General features: G+C 50.7%; 1 protein-coding gene across 1 annotated transcript in view; it reads right to left on the minus strand.

The window, feature by feature from the left end:
* Positions 1-14172: 14172 nt before the first annotated feature.
* The window catches only part of ZNF423 (zinc finger protein 423), a 163117-nt gene continuing 154733 nt past the window's right edge, over positions 14173-22556 (minus strand). The window contains 1 exon segment of the mRNA XM_008064723.2: positions 14173-14861. Within this exon segment, the coding sequence (XP_008062914.1) occupies positions 14832-14861 (30 nt within the window). The 3' untranslated portion in view covers positions 14173-14831.

The raw sequence follows: 22556 nt of genomic DNA on the forward strand, positions 1-22556 counted from the left end.
CTGTAGTAAAAGCCCCCATCTCATGTGTTAATGGAGGCTGGGCAGGGAACTTGGAATTCCACCCCCACCTGGCATTAGTGAGGCAGTGAGCCACCCTCCCTGCCCCCACGACCTTGCCTTGTTGGGGCAGTATTAGAGGAAGCCAGCTAAAATAAGCCTAAATAAGATTTAGAGTTTCATTTTATAATATACAAATTGTAAAAGTTTCAATAAAAGATCAGTTGTCACACCAAAAACTGGGAGGATAGCAAATAGAATGAAAAAAAGACAATCTATAAATGTCCAAATTGAAATGATAGAGATGTTAGAATTATTTGACAAAGATTTTAAAGCTGCCAGCATAAAAATGCCTTAACAAGTAATTACAAAGCTGCTTGAAACAAATTAAAAATAGAAAATCTCAGCAAAGAAATAGACGATATCAAAAAAAAAAAACCAAGTGAAAATCCAGACCTAATAAATTCAATAACAAGTTTTAAAAACTCAATCAATAGACTTGACAGCAGAATGGGGGGGGCGGGGGGGGGGGGGGGGTGGTGAATAATAAAAGATAGAGCAATAAAAACTATCCTTCTTAATTTTAAAAAAGAACAAATTATCTGGAAAACAAACCTGGGAGACAATAACAACAACAACAAAATCTAACATTGGTGTGAACAGAATCATGGCAAAAAGAGAAGAAAGAATGGAGTCAATAGAGTACTTGAGGAAATAATGGCTAAACAAAACCCCAAATGTGGAAAAAGACACTTACCTATAGACTCAAGAAGACAAGTAAACCTCAAACAGGGTAAGTCCAGAGAAAGCCACATCTGAGACATCACAGTCAAATATCTGATAACTAAAGACAAGAGACAAGTCTTACAAGCAGCAAGAGAAAAACAATATCGTATCTAAAGAGGAGAAGCAATTCAAAGGAAAGTGACTTCTCATCACAAGGGTTAGAAAGAAGTGACACAACATCTTCCAGGTGCTGAAAGGAAAAAAAACCTATCAATTGAGAAACCTATATCCCATGAAAATATCCTTCAAGAATTAAAGAGAAATCAAAATATTCTCAGAGGTAGGAAAACTAATGAAATCTGTAGCCATTTGATCTTCTTAGGGCAGATTTTTTGCCCTAAAAAAAAGGGGGCAAAAAGAAGTTTGCTAAACATGAAAGAAATGATAAAAGAGGGGAACTTGGAACATGAGGAAGAAAGGAAGAACACAGTAAGCAAAAATATGTGTAAATACAATAGAGTTTCCTTCTCCTCTTGAATTTTTTGAATTATGCTTAACGGTTGAAGCAAAATACTTAACATGGTCTAATGTGTTTCCAAATGTGTGTAGAAGATTATGGAAGACAAGTATGTTATAAATATAACTTATATTTCTAATATTTAGATTTATAAGGGGAAGGTAAATGGACATAGAGTGAAGTAAGATTTCTATACTTCTTTAGAACTGGTAAAATGATGGCACCAGGAAATTTAATAAGATATATTTATTAGCAATATATATAATATCTACAGCAACCACTAAAAAAGCTATACAAGGAGATATACTCAAAACACCACAAACAAAGTAAAATGAAATTCTAAAAAAAATCTTCAAAATAGGAAGGCAAGTCAGAGGAATAAAAAAATACAGGAAACAAAAAATAAAATGGCAAACTTAAACCCTAACATGTCAAAAATTATACTAAATGTAATTAGTGCTAGACAGCAATTCGAAGAAAAAGATTGGCAGAGTAGATTATCCAATGGTATAGTATCTACAAGAAACTCACTTCCAATATAATGATATAAACAAGTTGAAAGCAAAAGGATGGAAAACAATACATTATGTAAACATTAATCAAAAGAAACCTTAAGTGGCTAGGTTAGTCTTAGATAAAGTAGACTTCAGATCAAAGAGAATTAAAGAGATATTATATGATGATGAAACACTAATCCATCAAGAATATGTAGCAATCCTAAATGTATATGCACCAAACTATAGAGCTGCAAAATATTTAAACTGATAGAACTGAAAGAAGAAATAGACATATTCACAATTATATTTGGACACTTTAACGAGTGATAGAACTATTAGAAAAGTCTGCAAGAATACAGAAGAACTCATCTGCTAACAACAGAATCTAACAGACCTCTATATAACACTCCACCCAACATCAGAATACACATTCTTTCAAAGGTCCATGGAACATATACCATGACAGACCATACATCTCAACAAATTTAAAAGAACCGAAATCACAGAGTGTGTTCTCCAACCACAACGGAATCAAGCTAGAGATCAATAACAGAAAGATAACAGAAAATCACCAAACATTAGAAACTAAACAACACACTTCTACATAGCCCATGAATCAAAGAGAAAATCTCAGGATAATTTTTCTAAAAATACATTGAAGTGAATAACAATGAAAATACATACCAAACTTGAGGATGCAGCCAAAGCAGTGTTGAGAGAGAAATTTATAGCACAAAGTATATATATATATTACAAAAGAGAGAAAGCCTCAAGTTGATAATCTAATCTTTCACTCCAAGAACCTAGAAAAACAAGAGCAAAATAAATCCCAAACAAGCAGAGCAAAGGACAAAATGAAGAGCAGAAATCAATGAAACTGAAAACAGAAAACCAGAGAGAAAAAAAAACACTGAAACAAAGAGATGGTTCCTTGAAAAGATCAACAAAACTGAAGAACCTCTAACAAGACTGACCAAAAAAAGAGACAAGACAAAGTATCAATATTAGGAGTGAAACGGAAGGATGTCACTACAGACCCCAAACCTCAAAAGGGAATACTAGGAACAACTTAATGTGCGCATGTTTGACAAATTAGATGAGATTATCCAATTCCTTGAAAAACGCAACCATAATGTATCCAATATGAAATAGTTCATTTAAACAGTCCTACATATAGCTTACAACCATTAAGAAAGTTGGATTCATAATTTAAAAATTCCCCCCCAAAAGAACGAGATCTGTGTGTGTGAATGTGAAGAGAAAGGAACAGCATATCTATAAGGGAATGGAAAACAAGCTGCCGGACAATATACCCAATAACTTTTTTTGTGAAAGAAGGGACAGAAATATATAGAAATGTATGCTGTGCACCAAACTATTTTGAAAATAATAAGACTGGGGAAAATGAATAAGAGGGACAGTTAATTTTTAATGATTTTTATTTTGTATCCTTCTAAACAGTTTAAACTAACTGTTAAAACATCAACATGTGATGTGGCTTGCCTGGCTGCCCAGTCCAGGGCAGCACAGGGTGCAGGAGCCTGGCCTTACAGACAGACACCTAGTTCCCCAGCTCCACCTCACTAGCTGCTAGCTGGAGGGGCTGAGCCCCAGCTTCCCGCACCATCACACAAGAATGAAGGTCATGAGGAATAAGTGTGTGGGGTGTCAGGACTCTGAATAAGTAAGCAGTATGACGTGCCTCGCGCTGTGCCGGATGTTGTGAGGATTTAGTAGCAGGGGCCAACCCAGGCAGTGCCTGACGGGAGGTCAGGGAGGGCTCTCTGAAGGTGGTGGCTCTTGAACTGAGCCTGGAGGGTGCTATAGGGTCTGTTTGGGCCCAGGAGAGGGCAAATGACAGTGATGCCAGGAGGCAGGGCAAACCCATGGTGCCTAGGGACAGAGTGGCCGGGACAGGGCAGGACAGGATAGGAACGCTGCCAGGAGTTCTCAGGCTGCCAGGTGGGCAGTTCTCCTTCCAGGGCCAACTGGAGCTCAACTTCATTAAGAAGACAGAGGGCTGGGGTGATTTCCTCGTCATATTCTCAGAGCTGGTTTTCTCCCCCGCTTTCTCGAGGCTTTAAAAACCATCAGCTAATAAAACTGTCCTCTGGGTGTTCGGCACGCCACAAAGTGTTGTCAAGTGCAGCATGTCCTCATATCCTCCCCACAGCCTGGGGCTCAGACAGACTATCCCCACTTGCAGACTCTAAAGTCATCCAGGAGTCCTGTCCAGGACCAGGTCTCCCAAGGTAGCCCCATATGCACAGGGAACCCTAAATCCAAGATCAGCGCAGACAGCTTTGATGCAACACCTGTTCTTTGAAAAGATCAATAAAATTGAAGAGCCTGTAACAAGACTGACCAAAAAAAAGAAAAGAGAGAGAGAAGACACAAAGTGCCAAGACCACTGTTGAATGAATGAATGAATGCATGAATGAGAGCCAACAGCAGGAGTCACACACTCAAGGCCAACAGGAGCAGGCCAGGGGAAGGACAGATGGGGCCCAGAGTAGGAAAGTGACTTGCCCAAAGCCATGTGAGAAAATGGTGGGAAGAGCCCGGCCTCCCAGCCCATGCCCTCGGCACTGTGGGGGAAGCACACAGCAGGGCCTGAGCCATGTTGCTGCTGCAACGCCGAGGTCGGTATCCTGGAGCGCTGAGATCCCTCTCACCACACCTGGGGTTGTCTGCTTTGTTATTAGTCAGGTCATTCCTCATAAGTTCAATGATAGGAACTGCACATGGCTTCCCTTCTTCTCAGAGTGCCTTCCGGGGCCTCTGTAATCCTCAGCTGTCTGCAGGAGCAGTTATCCACCTGTCCATGTGCACACCTTCCACATGCCTGCCAGGAGCTGTGCTAGGTACCCATGGCACCCGATCATGCTTTTACACTCCCTGTTCTCCAGATGAGGAAACTGAGGCATAGAAGCCCAGGATTCCAGCTCTGCCTGCCTCCGGGACTGAGTTTAGAGAGGAGAATTGAGACACATCTGCCTAAGAGCAGCACTTCCACCCCTGGCCCACACAGGGCAGGGGGGCTGGGAGGGGAGAATGCCGGGGGAAGGAGGCAGGGGTCGTCATGCTCCCTCACAGCTGGGGCCCTGGCTCCACTCTGGGCTCTCAGTCTCATCTGCAAAACGGGCTGGTCACCCCCTCCCACACTTGGTGCCCAGTGTTTCAGCCATTTATATTGTCAAATGCTCCCAAGTGGCCTCAAACCAGTGGCCCCAGGGCCCGATGTAGCCCTCAGAAGTGTTTTCTTGGGGTATTTTGGGGGGTGGGGTGGGGGCGTTTTAAAACTCAGACTTTGAGGTGATCACCAGTGCTAAAACCTGGGATGTTTCACATAAAGTTCTGCATTTCCTCCTCTTGAAAAATGGAAGGATCTGGCTTCTGAGTCTGCATTCTCGCAGGGCACCAAGAGGCTGGGCCTGGAGGCAGCTGCTTCCTGCCTTGGGCATTTTACTGAAATTTTACCTTATAGGCTGAAAAAAGGCCATTTCGGTTATAATAGAACAGTCATTTAGAAAAAGACTTAAAAATTCATATTCTTTTGTAGCTGAGTTGGGCTTAATGTGAAAACCACTTGGATTCAAAAGTGCACATTTTTCCTGTTTGTCACCACCCCCCCCAGCTCGGCCTTGCCCTACTGGCCACTCTTATCTAGTAGCCACTGCTGGTACTGAAGAAGAAACAGCCGGCAAGCCAGATCACCTGATGAGAGAGGAGAGTGGACCAAGGTTAACAGGAGTGTGTCTGAAAGCCTGGAGTGGGCATTGCCCACCTCCCCTTCATCTGTGAATACAGGGACATCAGACTACTATTGACCAGGGCTCTGGGAATAGGAAATTGTTACAATTATCTGTTTCCTTCCATCCAAATATTGCAACTGTCTGCCCTTCCCCTAAAAAACTGTAAAAGACCATATCATAAATTCCAAAATGTCATCTAAAATGTCAATATGACCAAGAGACTTTATGACATGAGTCAGTGGTCACGTGTTAAAAATAGTTCATGTCAATCTTGAGTCATGCTAAAACTGCAGGTGGACTTCAAACTCAGGGTGGGGAAAGGGCAATGCACTTTGGGTATAAATACTGGAATGAATGTGTGCTGTTTTGAGTGGGCTTTTTGGCAATGACGCCGACCCATCTCCCTGGAACCTGGTTGTAGAAATTAAACACTCTGGGCAACCCCCTCAGGTTCCCTCCCACTGTGGGAGCTTTTCTGTCCTCTTAATAAATCCTGCTTTAAAAAAAAAAAAAGGAGGCCGGGCTCGGTGGCTCAGCCTGTAATCCCGCGACTTTGGGAGGCTGAGGTGAGTGGATTGCCTGAGCCCGCGGGTTCGAGACCCGCCTGGGCAGCGAGACTTCATCTCTACAATAAATCAAAAAATCAGCCGGGCGTGGTAGCGCATGCCTGTAATTCTGGCGACTTGAGGCTGAGGCGGAAGGATCGCCAGAGCCCAGCAGGTCGAGGCTGCGGTGGCCGGGAGCGGCCACTGCACTCCAGTCTGGGCGACAGAGTGAGACTTCAACTCAAAAAAAAAAAAAAAAAAAAAAGGAGTTAAACACTCCCTTTTCTCCCAGTCTCTGCCTCTCGTATTTTAACTGACCACGAGGGATAGCAGCCAATATATTGGATCATGCTGTAACACAGTCACCACAACAACCAGCACTCACCCCGGAGCCCACTTCTCCCATTCCCAGGCCTGCTCCTGTCGGCCCTGAATGTGCTGTAGGCTCTCATACATTCATCAACAAACATGAGCATCTACTAGATGCAAGAGGTGATTTCAAAGGTAGAGGAAGAAGGACACTATGCCCTCCAATTGATCCTTTCAGAATCACCAGGGGGTGTGGGGTTAGCTAATAGGTATCATTTGAAAAAAAAATCGATATTATGTCTCCTTAACTATTTTGCTTTATATTTGGAAGATTTTAAAGAATCCTACTGCAATAATAGTAATCATCATAACAGAAGTTACCACGGTCAGCACATTTCACCCATTCCTTTATTTAGCAAAAATTTATTGAGCATCTACTATGCTCTGGCACTGATCTAGGTTTTGGGGATACAGCAGAGATGGAAAGACTAACCTGGTGTGGTGGTGCAGGTCTGTAGACCCAGCTACTCTGGAGCCTGAGGCAGGAGAATCACTCAAGCCCAGGTGTTCAAGGCTACAGTGAACTATGATCACACTGCTGCCCTCTAGCCTGGGTGACAGAATAAGATCCCATCTCTAAAATAATACAAATAAAACCAAAAATACAATTTAAAAAGACAAAACTCTGCCCTCTTGAAGTTGGCCTTCTCCCAGGTTATCTCATTCTATCCTCACTAGAGCACATAGAAGCGAGAACGGCCAGGCTCGGTGGCTCAGCCTGTAATCCAGCACCTTTGGGAGGCTGAGGTGAGTGGATTGCCTGAGCCCACGGGTTCGAGACCCACCTGGGCAACTTGCGACACCTCATCTCTACAATAAATCAAAAACTCAGCTGGACGTGGTAGCGCATGCCTGTACTTCCAGCTACTCAGAAGGCTGAGGCGGCAGGATCGCCGGAGCACAGCAGGTGGAGGCTGCGGTGGCCGGGAGCGGCCACTGCACTCCAGTCTGGGCGACAGAGTGAGACTCCAACTCAAAAAAAAAAAAGCAAGAGCAGCAGCATTTCAGTATTCTGATGGAGAAACCCAAGTCCACTTTTGAGTGGTGGCAAAAGTCACACAGCTACTGAAAAGCTACCTTAGGCCGGGTGAGGTGGCTCAAGCCTGTAAATCCCAGCATTCTGGGAGACTGAGGTGAGGGGATTGCCTGAGCCCACGGGTTCGAGAACAGCCTGGTCAACTTGGCGGGACCTCATTTCTACAATAACTAAAAAATTAGCCGGGCTGGTAGCGAGTGCCTGGAGTTCTGGCTTCTTGGAAGGCTGAGGCAGAAGGATCACTGGAGCCCACCAGGTTGACGCTGGGGTGGCAGTGAGCGTGCCACTGCACTCCAGCCTGGGAGACAGTGAGATTCCGACTCAAAAACAAAAGAAGAAGAAAAGGAAAGCTATATTAGAAACTGACCACAGTTCCAGCAGCCCCCAGCCCTGCCTCTGAGCCCCACCCGGAGGCCGACTGCGTGGGTGGGGTCCACCCACCACCACCCCACAGGAAGCGCAACAGGGTTTCCAGAGGGGACCCAGAGGGGCAGGAGTTTGGAAGGCAGCACAGGCTCTGTGGAGTGCTCTGGCGACTCTGACATCCTGGGAACCCTCCAGGGGAGCCCGGGGGAGGCGAGGGCAGAGCTGTGGCTGCAGGTCACACGTGCCTCAGACCCAGTCTGAAAGCTGGAGGATAGTCACCTGCTGGGGACTCTCTAGGCCCCCTGAGAATTCCCAGGCCCGGGAACTGGCCGCCACTTCCTTCCGCCAGTGACCTTGACCCAGGTGGCGGGCCTCTCAGAGGACTGCGCTGCCCCTTCCCCTCAGCGTCCTCTTCCCAAGTCGTAAAATGCAGCTGCGGAGCCGAAGGGGACCCCGGCTGGGGACAGCAGGGCCTTTGCAAGGACCCTGGTTTTCAGTTCTTTCGGGGGCTGGGTGGAGCTCGTGGTTGGGCTCGGCGTTAAACTAGGAACGACCAGGGCAGGTGTAAATTATGCAAAGCTATTTCTGGAAACTTCTCAGATTTCTCAAGAGAGCGAAATTAATTTGCCTGTTTGGGCAAATAACACCAATTTTTTTCCCCCTGCTTAAGGTCATTTTGTTAAAATAAAATTGATTAACGTTCTCTTTAAAGTTTAAGTAGAAACTGCTCAAACATATTTTTATGCACAGCAGCACGGTTTGCGCCCTTCAGTAATTAATAACTCCACAAATAAGGTGGCACCACGTGGCCCGCGGCAGCCCGGCCCCCAGGTGGGCGGGGCCGGCGCCGAGTCGGGTCAATCAGGGCTCAGGGGACGCAGGGAGGGCCAGGCCTCGTCTGGGTCCTGGGCTGGGGCTCCCGTGACCCGGGGCTGGCCTGGCTCCGCCCCGCTGGAAGCGGTCTCACTGGCAAAGGCCGAGCAGTGGACCGTCCCCTGGAATCAGCCCCGGCGATGGGTACCTGAAGCTGGCCGTCTCCGGCGCTCTGCTGAGGAGCTTCCAGGGGCCAGGAACAGGGCTCTGAACCAGACTGCCGGCCTTGGACTCGAGCGTGGCGCAAGGTAGCCTCTCTCGGCCTTGGTTTCCTCCTCTGTGAAAAAGGATCCCAGTGCCCAGGTGACAAGCTGTTGTGTGGATTAAATGAGCTACTGCCCGGTGCTTCAATACCGAATGCTCAGATATTGTTATTAAACATCATCATATTTCTTATTTCAGTTTTACCACTCAGGGAGGCAAGCACTACTTTTTATTCTTCTCATTTATCAGTGAAAACAGTGAGGCCCAGAGAAGTGAAGCACCGTGTTTAAGGACACACAGCAGTGGAAGAACTGGGGTTTAAGTTCAGATCTGTCATAGTCCACAGATTTTAGGCTACAAGCTGTCTTCATATACTTGCTTATCTTCCCTTAAGCCTTTCAAATAGTCACGTATTCACTTTCATGCTCAATTTCTGCATTCATTCAGTAAATATCTATCTGCTCCAGGTCCTGCACGGAGTGCTGGATAACCTGACGCTCACTAAGGGTCAGGCTCTGCCTTCAAAGACGGTCAGGGAGGGGGGAAAGGAGGAGGAGACAGTCTGGGCAGTCAGTAGTGCAACGTGCCAAGCCTTGCCTGCTCTCACTTCTACCAAGCACAAGGCAGGACTGTATGTCTCCCGGCTTGTGATGGAGCAGGGTCATCACTGACAACTGCTGGCCAATGAGTGCGTTGTGAGGTGAAGTTGTGTGTGTGTGTCAGAGAGAGAGTAAAAGAGTGAGTGAATCCCAGGCAAGAGCATTGTGCTACCAGGGTGAGACCTTCCTCAGTTCTCTTTCCCTCTGCTTGGTTGCTGACCACATTTAAGGTGGTGGCTGCCCCAAGCCTGACTTCTGAAAGGCTATTACAAAGAAAGTCCCCTAGAGATCCAGGATGACTGTATGAATGAGAAAGAAATCTTTACTTTGTGCTCAGCCACTAAGAATTTGGGCCCTTTTGTTACTGTACCATATCCTAGCCTGTCCTGACTCACACATAGTCCCAGAGACAGACAGGTATGACAGTATGTACTGTGCATGCCCACTGATAGATGGATGCACCGTGTGTTATCAGTTTTTAGTATCAGAGCCTTTTCCCAACTGTGGAGGTCAGAGCAGGTTGCCTGGAGGATAAGTTGGGTCAAGATCAGAGTGAGATGAGTGAGGCACTCGCTTTGGGCACAAAATGTGAGTGGATGCCCAATAACAGAATGACAATTTCACGTAATGTTTTTAAAAATCAAAATTAATGCAGAAAAACCCATGATGAGCAAAGAGCAACATTTTAAATAAAGACAGACCCTCAGGGCAGCAAGTGTACCACTCTGCCTCATTTGCCTAACCCTGATCCTTGACTCTGGTTCCAATAAAACTTTATTTTCCAAAGTGGGCAGCCAGCCTGCAGGATGTCATCTATCAATCTGATTTTTTTAAATGTCACATTCAAATATTGTTTATCTTGATTACCAAGTTTCTTGGTGCCCACTTAAATTTGTTTCCGAGGTGAGCACTCCACTCACCTCCCCTTAGTCCTGGCCCCAAGAACTGGATAGCTGAGCTGAGTCTAAAAGCAGGAGTTAACTGGATAACCCAAAGAAGGGAGGGCACTCCAGCACGAGGAAACAGCATGGGAAGCACGAAGGAGAGACAGCCAGAGGTGTGCATGGCAAACTGTACACTGTTGGTGCTTCTGAGGAGACTGAGCAAGGGAGGGGTGGAAACCCTCAGCTGATGTTAAGTGTTGTGAGCCTTCTCCTGTTCTCTGACATCCAGGTGCCATGTAGGGTGTGTAATTTTGGTCACTCTCCTGGCAAGCGTGAATGAAGCAACATCAACTGGAAGGTGTAAAACAATGGCCCTGAGAACTTGCTTTGACAGGTAACAGCGTTTGGAGGACAAGTCCTTTTAGGGTGTCTCTCTCTCCTCCACAGGCAAATCCCAATCGTTGCAGATAAATACACAATACACAGTCACAAGTGCTGTGACAGGCAAGAACCAGAAGCTGTGAGCAATTAATGAGGCAGTCAGGTTATCTCATGGTTCAAAATGGCTTCTGGAGCTCCAGCTATTGCATCATGATCATGTTCCAGTCATCAGGAAGGGGGAAGGAATGAACCCATCTCTTCTCTTTCAGGACAGTTTCTAAGAATTTGTACATCCCCCCCAGCTGTTTATATTCCACTGATAGAACCAGTATGGCTACCAATAGTAATATGGCCACACCTAACTTCTAAAAAAGATAGGACATATAATCTACCTCTTCTCCTCTCCAAGGTAACATGTTCAGCTAAAATCTGGTTCCTTTATTAAAGAAAAGGAGAAGCAGCAGTCTTTCCTGTACGGTACAATATTCTTTTATTCATCAATTACCATGTTATAATAAAACAATAGTGGAGTCAGACACCCAAGGCTGAAAGGCAGGACAGTCAAATTAGATTCCCAGTTCTATCCTGAATGTTGCAACCTTGGACAAGACTCCAAATTGCTCTGGGATTGTTTTAAACCACCCAAAACTGAAACCCCGTATGAATGGAGCCCTCTACGGAGACTTCAGCTCGTTTCTGACTTGGGGCCTTTGGGCTTGCTGTGTGCTCTTGCCACTGTGCTGGTGGCCTGGCTCCCTTCGTTCCTCAGGTCTCAACTCAGTCCCTTCCTCAGCAAGGCCTTCCCTGATGCACCCCTGCATCTAATACAGGGTTCCCCCATTTGTCATCGGTGGCTCCTGACTTTCCCATGACAGCGTGTGACTGGGTGGCGCCCTGTATCGACTGGCTTGCCTGCTTGCTTGATTGCCACCCGAGATTGTGAGCTTCATGAAGGCCACGTCTGTCATCCATCTCTTTGTCCCAGTGCCTGGTGGGGTAACTAGCACATAGAAGCAACTCAGGAAGTACCCACTGATGGATGCATGGATGAACAAATGAAGTTTTGGTCCTCTTCACTGAATATTTGCAGAATGGGTCCCACCCTTAAGAATGCACACTTTAGGAGGGAGGGAAAAGCAGGTGGAAAGTTAAATATTAAACAACGGTGCATTTAAAAGGTGCATTCTCTATGACTGGGAACTTGAGAAGATTCTTTGTGTAGCAGCTTCTCCACTGAGACCAAAACCTGTCCCCACCTGCTTCTGGAAGCTCTGGGCAGGTACCCAAGGATGGGGCCTGTGGCCCAGGGGTTCTGGTCCATTTCCCAGCCTGGGCAGAATTCCCCTGCCCACAGAGCCACTAGAAACTGACAATTTGTACATCCAAACACAGCAACAATGAACCTTGGGTGGTCGGTCACCGCGCCCATTTCCCAAAGCCAAATCCAAACACCTGGTGGCTGAGCCTCTCCCATCCTTCAGGCTGCAAGGGGCACCCTCCTGCAGGACTCCTGGCTTGGTCACCAACAAACATGCCGCTTATAGATTCCCTTATGCATCCCTGTGACCCTCTCAGGCCCCTCGGAGTTGAGCGACGCAGTCACTCACCCCAGCTCCAGATCATTCCACCAGAAGGGGGTGATGGGGTCCCCGAGGCACGGGTTTATAATCCTACATACTCCCCCCGCATACTGCCCATGGCAAGGAATGCCAGTCCCAGGAAGGGCCTCGGTGTCCCCCCTGCTGGCCTCCTCCCCACATGAAGTCACGAGGGGCTGTCAGCTGAAGCGGCAGGGGCAGAACCAGCCGGAGAACAAAGGGGCTGGGGCGAGGGGGGAGCCGGTGGGGTTCCCTGGCTGCCTCGTCACCGCCGTAAACCTCATTACCTCGTGGTCCCCTAGGCCGCCTCTCTCCTTACCCAAGGCATCAGCCGGCTTCGCTGCTGAGTCCCACACGGCGTGAAAAGCTCTTCAACCCCCCGCTGTATTTTTAATGGGGGCAGTGACTAATTTAGCCCTACGCCACCAACCGTCAAATCAAATCTTCTGTTGGTACTTACTGAGGGCTCACCTGGGCTCCGTGGGGTTCAGGATAAATCTGGAGCTGGAGAAGGCCATGAGACGGAGACGTGGCAGGCCTGGGGACACACTGGTCCCATCAACAGTCTCAGCATTGCCCGAAAGGCAGGTCTGGTTGTGGACATGCGGCAGCTCACTCCGCCCCAGGGAACACTGATGCCCACCCCGAGGTCTTCCCCCCAACACTCAAGTCTCCAGAGGTCTGGAAATGGAGTTCACCGCCTTCCGCTTCCAGGAGATAAGAGCCCCGTACTGGCAGGGGTTGCCCTGGGATTTGAAGGTGTAAAACGCCTTTTGAAAAATGGAAAGCACTGCGTTCCATTACGTGAGGTGGTGGGAAGAAAGGGGAGCTCTTCCAGGTCACCAGAAGCCCCTTATGATGGGAGTCTTCCAGAAGATGATGGGTATAATCGCTCCAAACTCCATACCCGTGACTTAGTATTACGTTATAATTAGGTGCAATTTGTCTACCTGTTTCATTTCCATTCTGCAGAGGGTAATAACCAATTTCCTTGCCCCTTGTGAAAAGTTAGCAAGGAAGGGCTTCCCCATGCAGTTTCTGGCCTCCGATTGACAAGTCGGCCAAGCACCACATGATGGGGGTGTGGGAGGTGCCATGCAGGAGGGCCAGAGACCAAGGCTGCTGGGTGGGCCCTGAGGCACCTGCAAGGCCGGCAGGAGGTGAGGCCAGCCAGGCCCAGGGTGCGGGATGCAGAGACCCTCATGCTCAGGGCTTGCAGGTGCAGGCGTGCTCTGAGAGTGAGTGCTGCAACATGTTGCACCTTCATTCAGCCCTGACCCAGACCCCAGTTTCTGTTCCCACATCCTGCTGGTCTCTATAATGGGGAACCGCTCTGCAGACTCCAGCCCTGGATCTCAGGGGGCTGGAGAGCCACCCCTTTCCCTGCCGTGTCCCCATGCCTCGGCCTCAGTTAGAACCGAAGTCCTACCTGGAGTCCTGACTTGGCTGCCTGCATCAGCCCAGGGGAAAGCAATCCCAGAAGTGGAGGCAAGGAAGCGTCATGGAGGAGCATGTGTCATCTCCCTGCTGCATGGCCTTGGGAAAGCCGTGTGCTACCCTTGGGCCTCAGTTTCCCCACCCATGAATGGGATAACCAAGGTATTTCATTGTTAAGGGTTCTTCTGCTCTGACTTCCATGACCACAGCCAGCTTGCCTGGTATGCATGCATTAGATTAGTACGCTTTTTCTTTTCGGAGGGAAGCAGGGTCTGTTGTGTGCAGGTCCCCAAGGGCATGTGTGAGCCCACAAGGACTCAGGGGAACACACCTCATAGGGGATGACAGCCCCTCACGAGGCCCGGGCAGGAGAGAACCAGGCAGCCGGTGCTAATCTCAAGGATTCCCTTTATTGAACTGTACTAGTTACTGCAGTCAGATTAAGTCACATTTAAAAGCAGACCATCCAGTTGCACTGAAACCGATTATGTTCATTACATAGTTTTAATCACTGTCCGGTGAACTGGCAAATCCAATCAAAGCATTAGTCTTTAATTAAAAAATTAAAAAGAAATATTCAGACAATAGCCAAGCAATCACATCACGATGCACAATTACCTAGAACTGCAATTAAAAAGTAGTTAACCAAAGGGGGGAAAGAAAAACAAGAAAGAAAAAAAAGAAGCAAAGAAAAAAAAAATCACACTAATTCTTTTTTAAAAACTATCAATATAATACATGAAGGAACAAAGGACAATAGCCTTAAAAGCGGGTTTCTCTAACTCTAGAAATGTAGTCTGCAGTGGAAACTCTAAAAGCACACTAGCTGTAGCAGGACAATAAAAAATACTGAGCATGGAATACTTTTAATCTCTGCCATTAATATTCATTTCCAGCTGCTTATAATAGCAGCGCCTCATGGCCAAATCATTAGAGTTTTACATCTGGGTTGCAAATGACACTTTGATTGGATGTAATGTTCAAATGGCCCTCCCCACGGCGTCTCCGGCAAGCCTTCTGCGGAGAGGTGTCCTGTCGAGCGGTCCCTCACTGTGCGTGCTGGCTCATCGTGTGGTTCTGCAAAGGCGAAGAAAGGAGACAGGCATGAGGAGAAGAATGGAGAGCAGGGCCGGCCCCTCCCACTCGGTGCACTTACACGGAGAGCCGCAGAAAAGCGGTGCGATCATTACAAAACAAAATGCAACAGGAAAAAGTGCTCAGGGACGCAGCTGCCAAGACACCACGCTGACTTGGGGCTTGGGGATCGGTCCTGTAGCCACCAACCTGGACTCCCTACATATTGCTGCTGTTTTTAAAGACCGTTCAGGCCTTACCGCAGGGACTGGTTAGCTGGAGGGAAAGGGAAAAAGCTGGAGAGTGGTGGGAACGAAGAATGCCCTGTTCACCTCTCCACATCCTTTAATGCTGGGGAGGAAACCCCCACCTCTGCTCGCCTGCAGGCTGCCCTCAGGCCCCCCCCCACCGCCCTCAGTCCTCCCTGGTAGCTACTCTGAGCCTGGCAGAGGAGACAGCAGATGTGCCATGCAGCTCTCTGGCCAAGAAACAGCCGAGTGGGCACAGACGTGCTGAAGCAGTGGGCGGCCGAGGCAGGGGATCGGTCGCCGCCGGGTAGGAAGGGTGCTGGGAGGAGCCTCTGACACTGGGCTCTGGGAGCCTGCCCGTTTTGTCACATGACAGGGCTCAGAAGAGATGGACTCAGTGCAGTTTGGCCCAACGTACCTAGGAATTCAGGGCCCAGGTGGGACCTGGTGGCCAAATCTTTCCCACCCACCACAGCCCAGAGCATTTCATCCCTCCTGCCAGCCAGAGAGGGCTTGCAGTGTAGATCAGTGGCCTGGGGCTGGGGGGTGGTTGGCATCTGAGAGCCCACAGTCTGTGTTGCTTTTCAGTGGTCCACAGTTCTAAATTCAGACTGATTTCATCAAAGCCTCAGGTGGCGCCCCACCTCCTGACACCTGGAGAAAGGAAGCACATCCACCTGGGACAGAGTGGCCTAGTTTGGGGCGGCACAGGAGCAGCTTCTTAGGGATGCTCCTGCCTCCCGGGCCAGGTGGGCCCAGCCAGCAGCCTGGCAGCTCCCAGCGGGCTGGGCCAGTGGCCTGCAGCTCTGCTGCTGACCACCAGGGGCCAGCAAAGGCGCCGCAGCACTCCTGGGCTCCAGGTCTGGCTGCCAGGGCTACCAGAGGATGCCCGCAGTTTCGCCTGGAGGCCTGGGGGCCAGTCTGAGACAAGGCCACACCTGCTTCCCAGCACAGGGCCCCCGTGGCAGCCCCTTCTCACTGTAGGCACTGTTGTGGTCTCTGTGCTGATATCACTGACCCCTACGGCAAGCTCACAGCCAGGGAGAGGCAGGCCCTAGTGCACAACCTCCTGGAGTGATGCTCACTGACACCGCAGGTCAGAGCAACAACCACTGCTTCCCTCTTGCCACGGGCCCCAGGGGCAGGCAAGTGGCAGGCACATGTGCTGTGTGCATGGTGGGCCCCACTCTTTCACCCCCCACGAGGCTGGGTGTCTTGAGATGAGGAAACTGAGGCTCAGGGAGACCTCCCAGGGAGCCTCAGAAGGTCATCCCGCCTGGAAGCATAAGGGGTTGAACCAGGCAACTGGAATCCAAGAGAGCCAGGGGCTTGGGAGAGGAGGCACTTGCACCTTAATGGGTACCCCGGTCCACGGATCTAGACACGAGCACTGATTGCCAGCATGGCCTGACACCTCAGCCGGGAGTGTCATGGACCCAGAGGCACCAGGCAGGCTGAGGCCACAGATGGGATGTGGGTGGTTTCCATGGGAACATGCACCCTCCAGCCAAGGCACCTCTTCCTGTATGTGCACGGGGACAGCCAGTCAGGCCTGTGGGGAGCCGAGCCCACGCCACACACAGCCATCTTCCTCCTAGCTCCAAGCCTCTGCTGTCTCGATTCCTTTCCCTGCCTCCTCCCTCCAGCCAAGCCGCTCTTAGAGTCCTCTGGGCACATGGAGGGCTTCCCCATCCCTGCAGCCCCCTCCAGGCATCTCCGGCCCAGCTCCCACACAGCATGCGCCTCTCATGGGCAGGACTAGCCTCCTCTCCTGAGCCACGCGCAGGACGGCATCACTTCCTTTCTCTGCCCACAGCACTTGGCCTAGGGCTGGGCACGTGCTGTCCTGACCAGATGCCCAGTGGTGGCGTGGCAGCACAGCTGCCCAGAACCAACTTGGAAGTCTCCCTTCCCCACCCCGCCAACAGCCAGTCAGTGGCCCCTGCTCTCTGGTGTGGCCAGATCCTTCTTTACCTGTGGGAAGACGGGGGAGGGACAGAGGGACATTAGAAAGGAAGACGTTGACAGCTCTTTTCCTGTTACCAATTACGGTTCCCAGGGCCCAGCTCAAAGCAGACACTCAGGCAGTGTTTGTGTGTGAATTGATGGGAGGAGAGATGAATGAATAAACTGCAGGGCAGGGTGCAGCCATGTGGAAAGGGCAGCGGGTATTCCACACGGAAGGAACAGCCTAGACCAAGGAGTGTGGGTTGGCGGGCGTGGGACTATGGACAGGGAGGACCCTCAGTGCCCATGAGCGTGGACTTTGTTCCACAGGCCACAGAACTCCAGAGATGATGTTTGATCTCTACAAAATCCTCAAGGACCACCCACCACCAACATGGGGAAAAGAGGTATCTGGATAATGAAGCAGCCTCTTGCTGGGATGTCAGGAACAAGGTCAGTGTGACATTCATGGTCTACACTGGCTCAATCAGGGAGTGGGGAGGGGTCTGCTGTAGAACTCCGGGAGGCGTGAGTCCATGCCTAAAACCACTGGTTAGGGAAATCTGAGAATAGATGGCACTTCTCAGGGCAAAGCAACAGTGGGCCTTCTCACTTAAGGAGCAGTAGCAGGTGGTTTGTAGGTTAGACTGGAGAAAGAACTTCCCCATAGAGGGTTCTGAGACAAAAGGATGAAACTTCCTTCCCTGAAGTTTTGTTACAGGAACAAAAGCCCAGGATGTCACAGCAGATGGAAATGTCAAAACCTGATGCGCCTAGGGCACAAAGCACCAGATTACTCAGCCCTATGTTATTAAGTACCTGCTGGATTCTCTGCATGGGCCAGGCACAGTGAGCAAGCGGGAGGGGAAGACTCCAGGTGGGCCCACCCTTGAGGGGTTTGACGTGGAGGGGTGAGACACAGGCACCCAAACCTTTGTGGGGTTAATGGTGCAGATGGCAGCTCGGCTAGGGAGACCAGCCAAGGCCACCCAGTAAGTCTATGAGGTGGGGAGCTGAGGAAACTAGCATCAGCCCTCAGGCCAAGGGCAGTGTCTCCAAAAGGAAGGGCTGGCAGGGACCTCGGCCCCGGGACTACCAGTCACCCCACACCAGGGCACGAGCAGCTCTGATGAGCCACCGGCAGAAGCACAGCTCCATAACTAGATACTGCTGGGCTCCCATGGCTGCCTCCATGGTGCGAGGGACGGAGGTTCATCAAGCCTTCTAAAGAGCTCCTTCCCTGGCACGGCTCTCACAGGGCATTCGGGCTTAATGTCTAGTTCTCTGTTTATGCCTGTGCTATATTTAGCCCTTCAGAGAAGGAAGAAAATCGTTTTTTAAAGATGCTACTGACCCCACAGCCCACAGAGGAACATATCCCAGCACCATAAAGGCTGGGGTGGGGTGGCGGGGGCCAGAGAAGGACGGGAAAGGAAGGAGGAGGGCCTGGCATCCACTCGGGCCTCACTGCCGGCCAGGAGACACAGGGATGGGGCAGAGGAGCAAGTGAGAAAATAAACCAGGAGCACGAAGGGGGTTGGCGGTGGTCAGCGGCCTGATCTGCTGCTCGGCAGAGCTGCCATGCTCCTGGATGAGGCTTCTGGTACAGCCTGTCCTGGAAGCCTCTGTCTGTGCACAGGGCTATCTTTCCCAGGGACACGAGTTAGCGGTGGCATGGAAGTGGGCACAGAAATCTGCATGCTGTCAGTGTTGGGGGTCAGGGTTAACAGGGTCCTGAAGAGCCCACAGAACAAGCTCTCTCTGTGCAAGTCAGCAGCAGGGCACTTGAGAACTGGGCCCTTGTCACACCCTCGGCCTCTTGCAGGAAGGAAGACCAGCATTCATTCACATGTTGTTCATTTGCTCATTCATTCATTCATTCATGCCACTGGGTGGCAGCTGCTATGCTCATTGCTGGGAATTCAGCAGGAAAATGATCCTGACCCTGACTCTGATCTGGGGTAATGTTCTGTGCACAGAGGGAGTGGGCCAAGACTGCGGAGCCTGGTAGCTGGACTGTCCTTCCCAAGGCACCGACATGCACCTGAATGGGCCAGTTGAAGGTTCAGTGGGGTTGAAGTCTGGTCTCACCAGCCCAGGAGGGAGCTCAGCCCACATCATGCCCCCATCACAATCACGAACATGAACTCCGTGTGCACCTCCTTGATCTCAGCCCAGCTTCTCCAGCTCTGGGCTCCATGCTCTGTCCTTTGGTCTGGGACCCCGCTTGGTCTCCTTTTGACACCAGCCCACTGCAGGGTCAAGTAGGGACGACTCAAAGCCCTTCAGCATGCTGGCTGCTTGGTGGCATGATGCCACAAGGGCTTGTCCACACTCCCCGGTGCACAGCATGGGCTGGAGAGGACTTCTCTGCACTGAAGGTGACTCTCAGATGTCACTGTCAGCCACCCTCCTGTGTTCCAGCTACTCTGATGACAGACTGCCTGTAAAGACTGCACCTAGCCTGGCCCTTGGTGGGTGCCCTGTTGGAGCTAGCCACTGCCTGGGGTGATCACAGGCAAGCTGTGAGCCATAGGGGACTGAGATGAGCTATGTCCTAGGACTGAATCGTGGCCACATGGCCTAGTAAGTTCCTCGACCTCTGGGTTTGGGGGTAATTGATAACATTGCCCTCTTCCTAAGATGCCCTGAGGAGATAATGCCCATATGCTTCTCCCAGGCCTGGCTAAGAGTAAACATTCCACAGATCTCCATAATGGTGTCCATGAGGCTCCTCCTGACCAGACAGGCTGTCTTGTGACAGAGGGACCACTTGTTCCCTGCTGGTACCCCGGGGACCAAACACGACTGCAGCTTACTGTGGGGCCTCAGAGAGGTTTAAAAGACTGACCAGCTGTGCCCCCACCCTGTCCACCCTCTGTATTCCAAAGGCTGGTGAGGTCTCAAGAGTGCTCCTGAGATGGCCAAGCCTGGGACAGGCCCAGCCCAGAGCAGCAGGCCTTTGACACAGACCCGCCTCCTTATTCCTCTTGGGAATGGAATGGTGTATCTTGTGAGGAGGGGACCTCAGGGAGACTCCATGTAGGATGAAGTCATCCACTGACTCACTCACTCACTCACTCATTCATTTGTTCCACAGACATTCACTGAGCCCCTGTCAGCCCCATTCTGGGCACTAGGCCTACAGAGGTGGAGAAGCCCCAGCAACTTCCCTTGAGAGGCTCACAGTCCCATGACAAGGGTAGGGGTAGCCAGACTCATAGACCATGAACACCCTAAAGAGGCAGAGAGTAAAAGGCCTCTGGAGGCCACACCCTGGCTCTGGCCCTTGAGTCCCTGTGGCATACTAAGAGCACAGGCACACTAAGCCTCCATGCCCAGAACATCCCACCACTGTGCACATCCTGGCACCCTGCGTACCCCACCACTCAGAATGCTCTGCCACCCAGAACATCCCACCACCCAGAACATCCCGCCACCCTGCTCATTCCACCACCCAGAACATTCTACCACCCAGCTTTCCCAGCCCCACCTGCAAGACCACCCAGCTTCACATCTTGCCCCACACTGGTTCCAGTTGGGAAAGAGGTGGTGGCCCAAACCCTTCTCCCCACTGCCTACCACCGGGCCACTCCCTGGCAGGCTCCAGCCTGCTCTTCCCATGTAGAGACTTGTTCCCAGGGGGAAAAGTGGCTCCTCCAGGCTAAGATCCCAGCCACAGTCCAGCTACACAGGGGTGCAGTGGGGCCTGGTTATTTTTAGCAAAGAAGGTGCCCGCCTGTGCAGTGGGCAGAAGACAGCAAGGAAGGCATGTCCTGGCCTTTCACAAGCTGATGGCCGAAGGACTGGAGAGAGACTTCTGATGGCAGATGCTGAAGGGAGAGGCCAGGTCCTGCGGCCGGTGACGGCAGCACCAGGCCTTCTAGTGGCCCTCAAGGATGGCAGGGCAGGATGCTCCCTGGGGTTGTGTGCACAAGATGGCTTTTCAGGCAGAACGGGCCAGCAGCCAGCAGCACATCAGTCTGAGCATCTACCATGGGCAGTCATGTGCCAGGCGCCATCTTAACTCTTCACCTGCACGAACTCATTTAAGCCTTATGAAAACTCTGTGAGTTAAATACTATGATCCCTATGCTACAGATGAGAAAACTGAGATACAGAGAGGCCCAGGCCCTGGGGCTGGCAGCAGCAGCACCAGCCTGCACCCACATAGTCTGTCTGCAGAGCCCACTCCGCCGCGGCGCTGTTCTGCCTGTGAAATGTGAAAAGTGCAGCATATGTTGGGGGAACAATGAATAATTCAGCTTGGCAGAAGCACAGGGTATGTGCCATGGAGACGAGCCTGGAAAGGAAGGCGGGGGACTTATTGATGAGGTTCCTTGATGCCAGACGAGGCAGCTTGCCCTTAAATCTGGGCCATGGGGAGCCATCGAAGGTATTTGAGCTGTGGAGTTACATGAGAGGCAGGACACAGGGAGAAGCTCATGCCTCTGGCCCAAAATGTGTATGAGCAGGACCTTCACACCCTCCATCTCCCTCTGCTCCCTTCCCTGGTCCCCACCCCCCACTCCGCACTTATCTTTCCCTTTGGGGAGGGGACAGACGCCAGGCAGCCCTGCCTCCCCTATCTGCTGTGCATCACCTGGGCAGCCCCTCTCTGCTGTGAGCACTTATTTTTAGCAGCGTTTGACAATCGTCCAAGGGTCTAAGACGAACAGATGGCCTGTCTTAAAGGCTCGTATGTTCGCTAGTTTGCACTTCTGACAAACGGTAAGCGTACTCGAGAGCACACCATAAACAGTGCTGAATGAATACTCAGAACACAATTTAGCTAATGCACGTCATTAAAATTAGGAGTGAGTGATGGCCAAGGTTCCCTCTAAATGCCTGCCCGATGACGCAGCCACTCCCCCAGGGCCTGGGCTATGACGTGGCTGTGCCCCTCGCCCCCCGTGGTCTCCATCCAGCAAGCCGATACTTGCCCTGTTTGTGCAGTGGGCAGGGCCAGGTATGCCAGAGTGGGATTGGCACCCACCCTTGGTGTTGGCATGAAGCTGGTGACCCACTAGCCTGGGACGGGGTCTGAAATGCCCCACAAGGCAGAGGGAGAACGGCAGCTCCCCTGTGCATGGGGACATGCCTGAGGTTTTCCGTCCCTGCCTCCCAGACAGTGAGACAGCCTGTCGTCTGCCACTCCAGAGCAGCAGGAAGTGAGCGTCGCAGCGCTCAGCCAGGGAAGCTGTCTCTCATGTGAGAGCCTCAATTCATCCGGAACTCCTGGCCTAGAGGGAGATTCCAAGGGGTTGGCTTGGGGGTGGGGGTCGGGTGCTTTCTTGCAGAGCCAAGAGCAGGAGCAGACTCAGGGACCCAGAGTCACCTGGGGACATTTGAGGAGTAGCTGCATTCAAACAGCCTCTGACCCAGACTCCTTTTGTTGGTGCCAGCTGGATCCAGATTTCTCTTGTTCTCCTGGCTGCTCCATAGAGCTCAGATGGGAGGAGAGTGGCCCCTCCCCAAACCCCCTCTTGCCTGCATCCCGCAG

Source organism: Carlito syrichta, unplaced genomic scaffold, assembly GCF_000164805.1.
Source record: "Carlito syrichta isolate Samal-C Ts95f unplaced genomic scaffold, Tarsius_syrichta-2.0.1 Scaffold307953, whole genome shotgun sequence".
Classification (NCBI taxonomy): domain Eukaryota; kingdom Metazoa; phylum Chordata; class Mammalia; order Primates; family Tarsiidae; genus Carlito; species Carlito syrichta.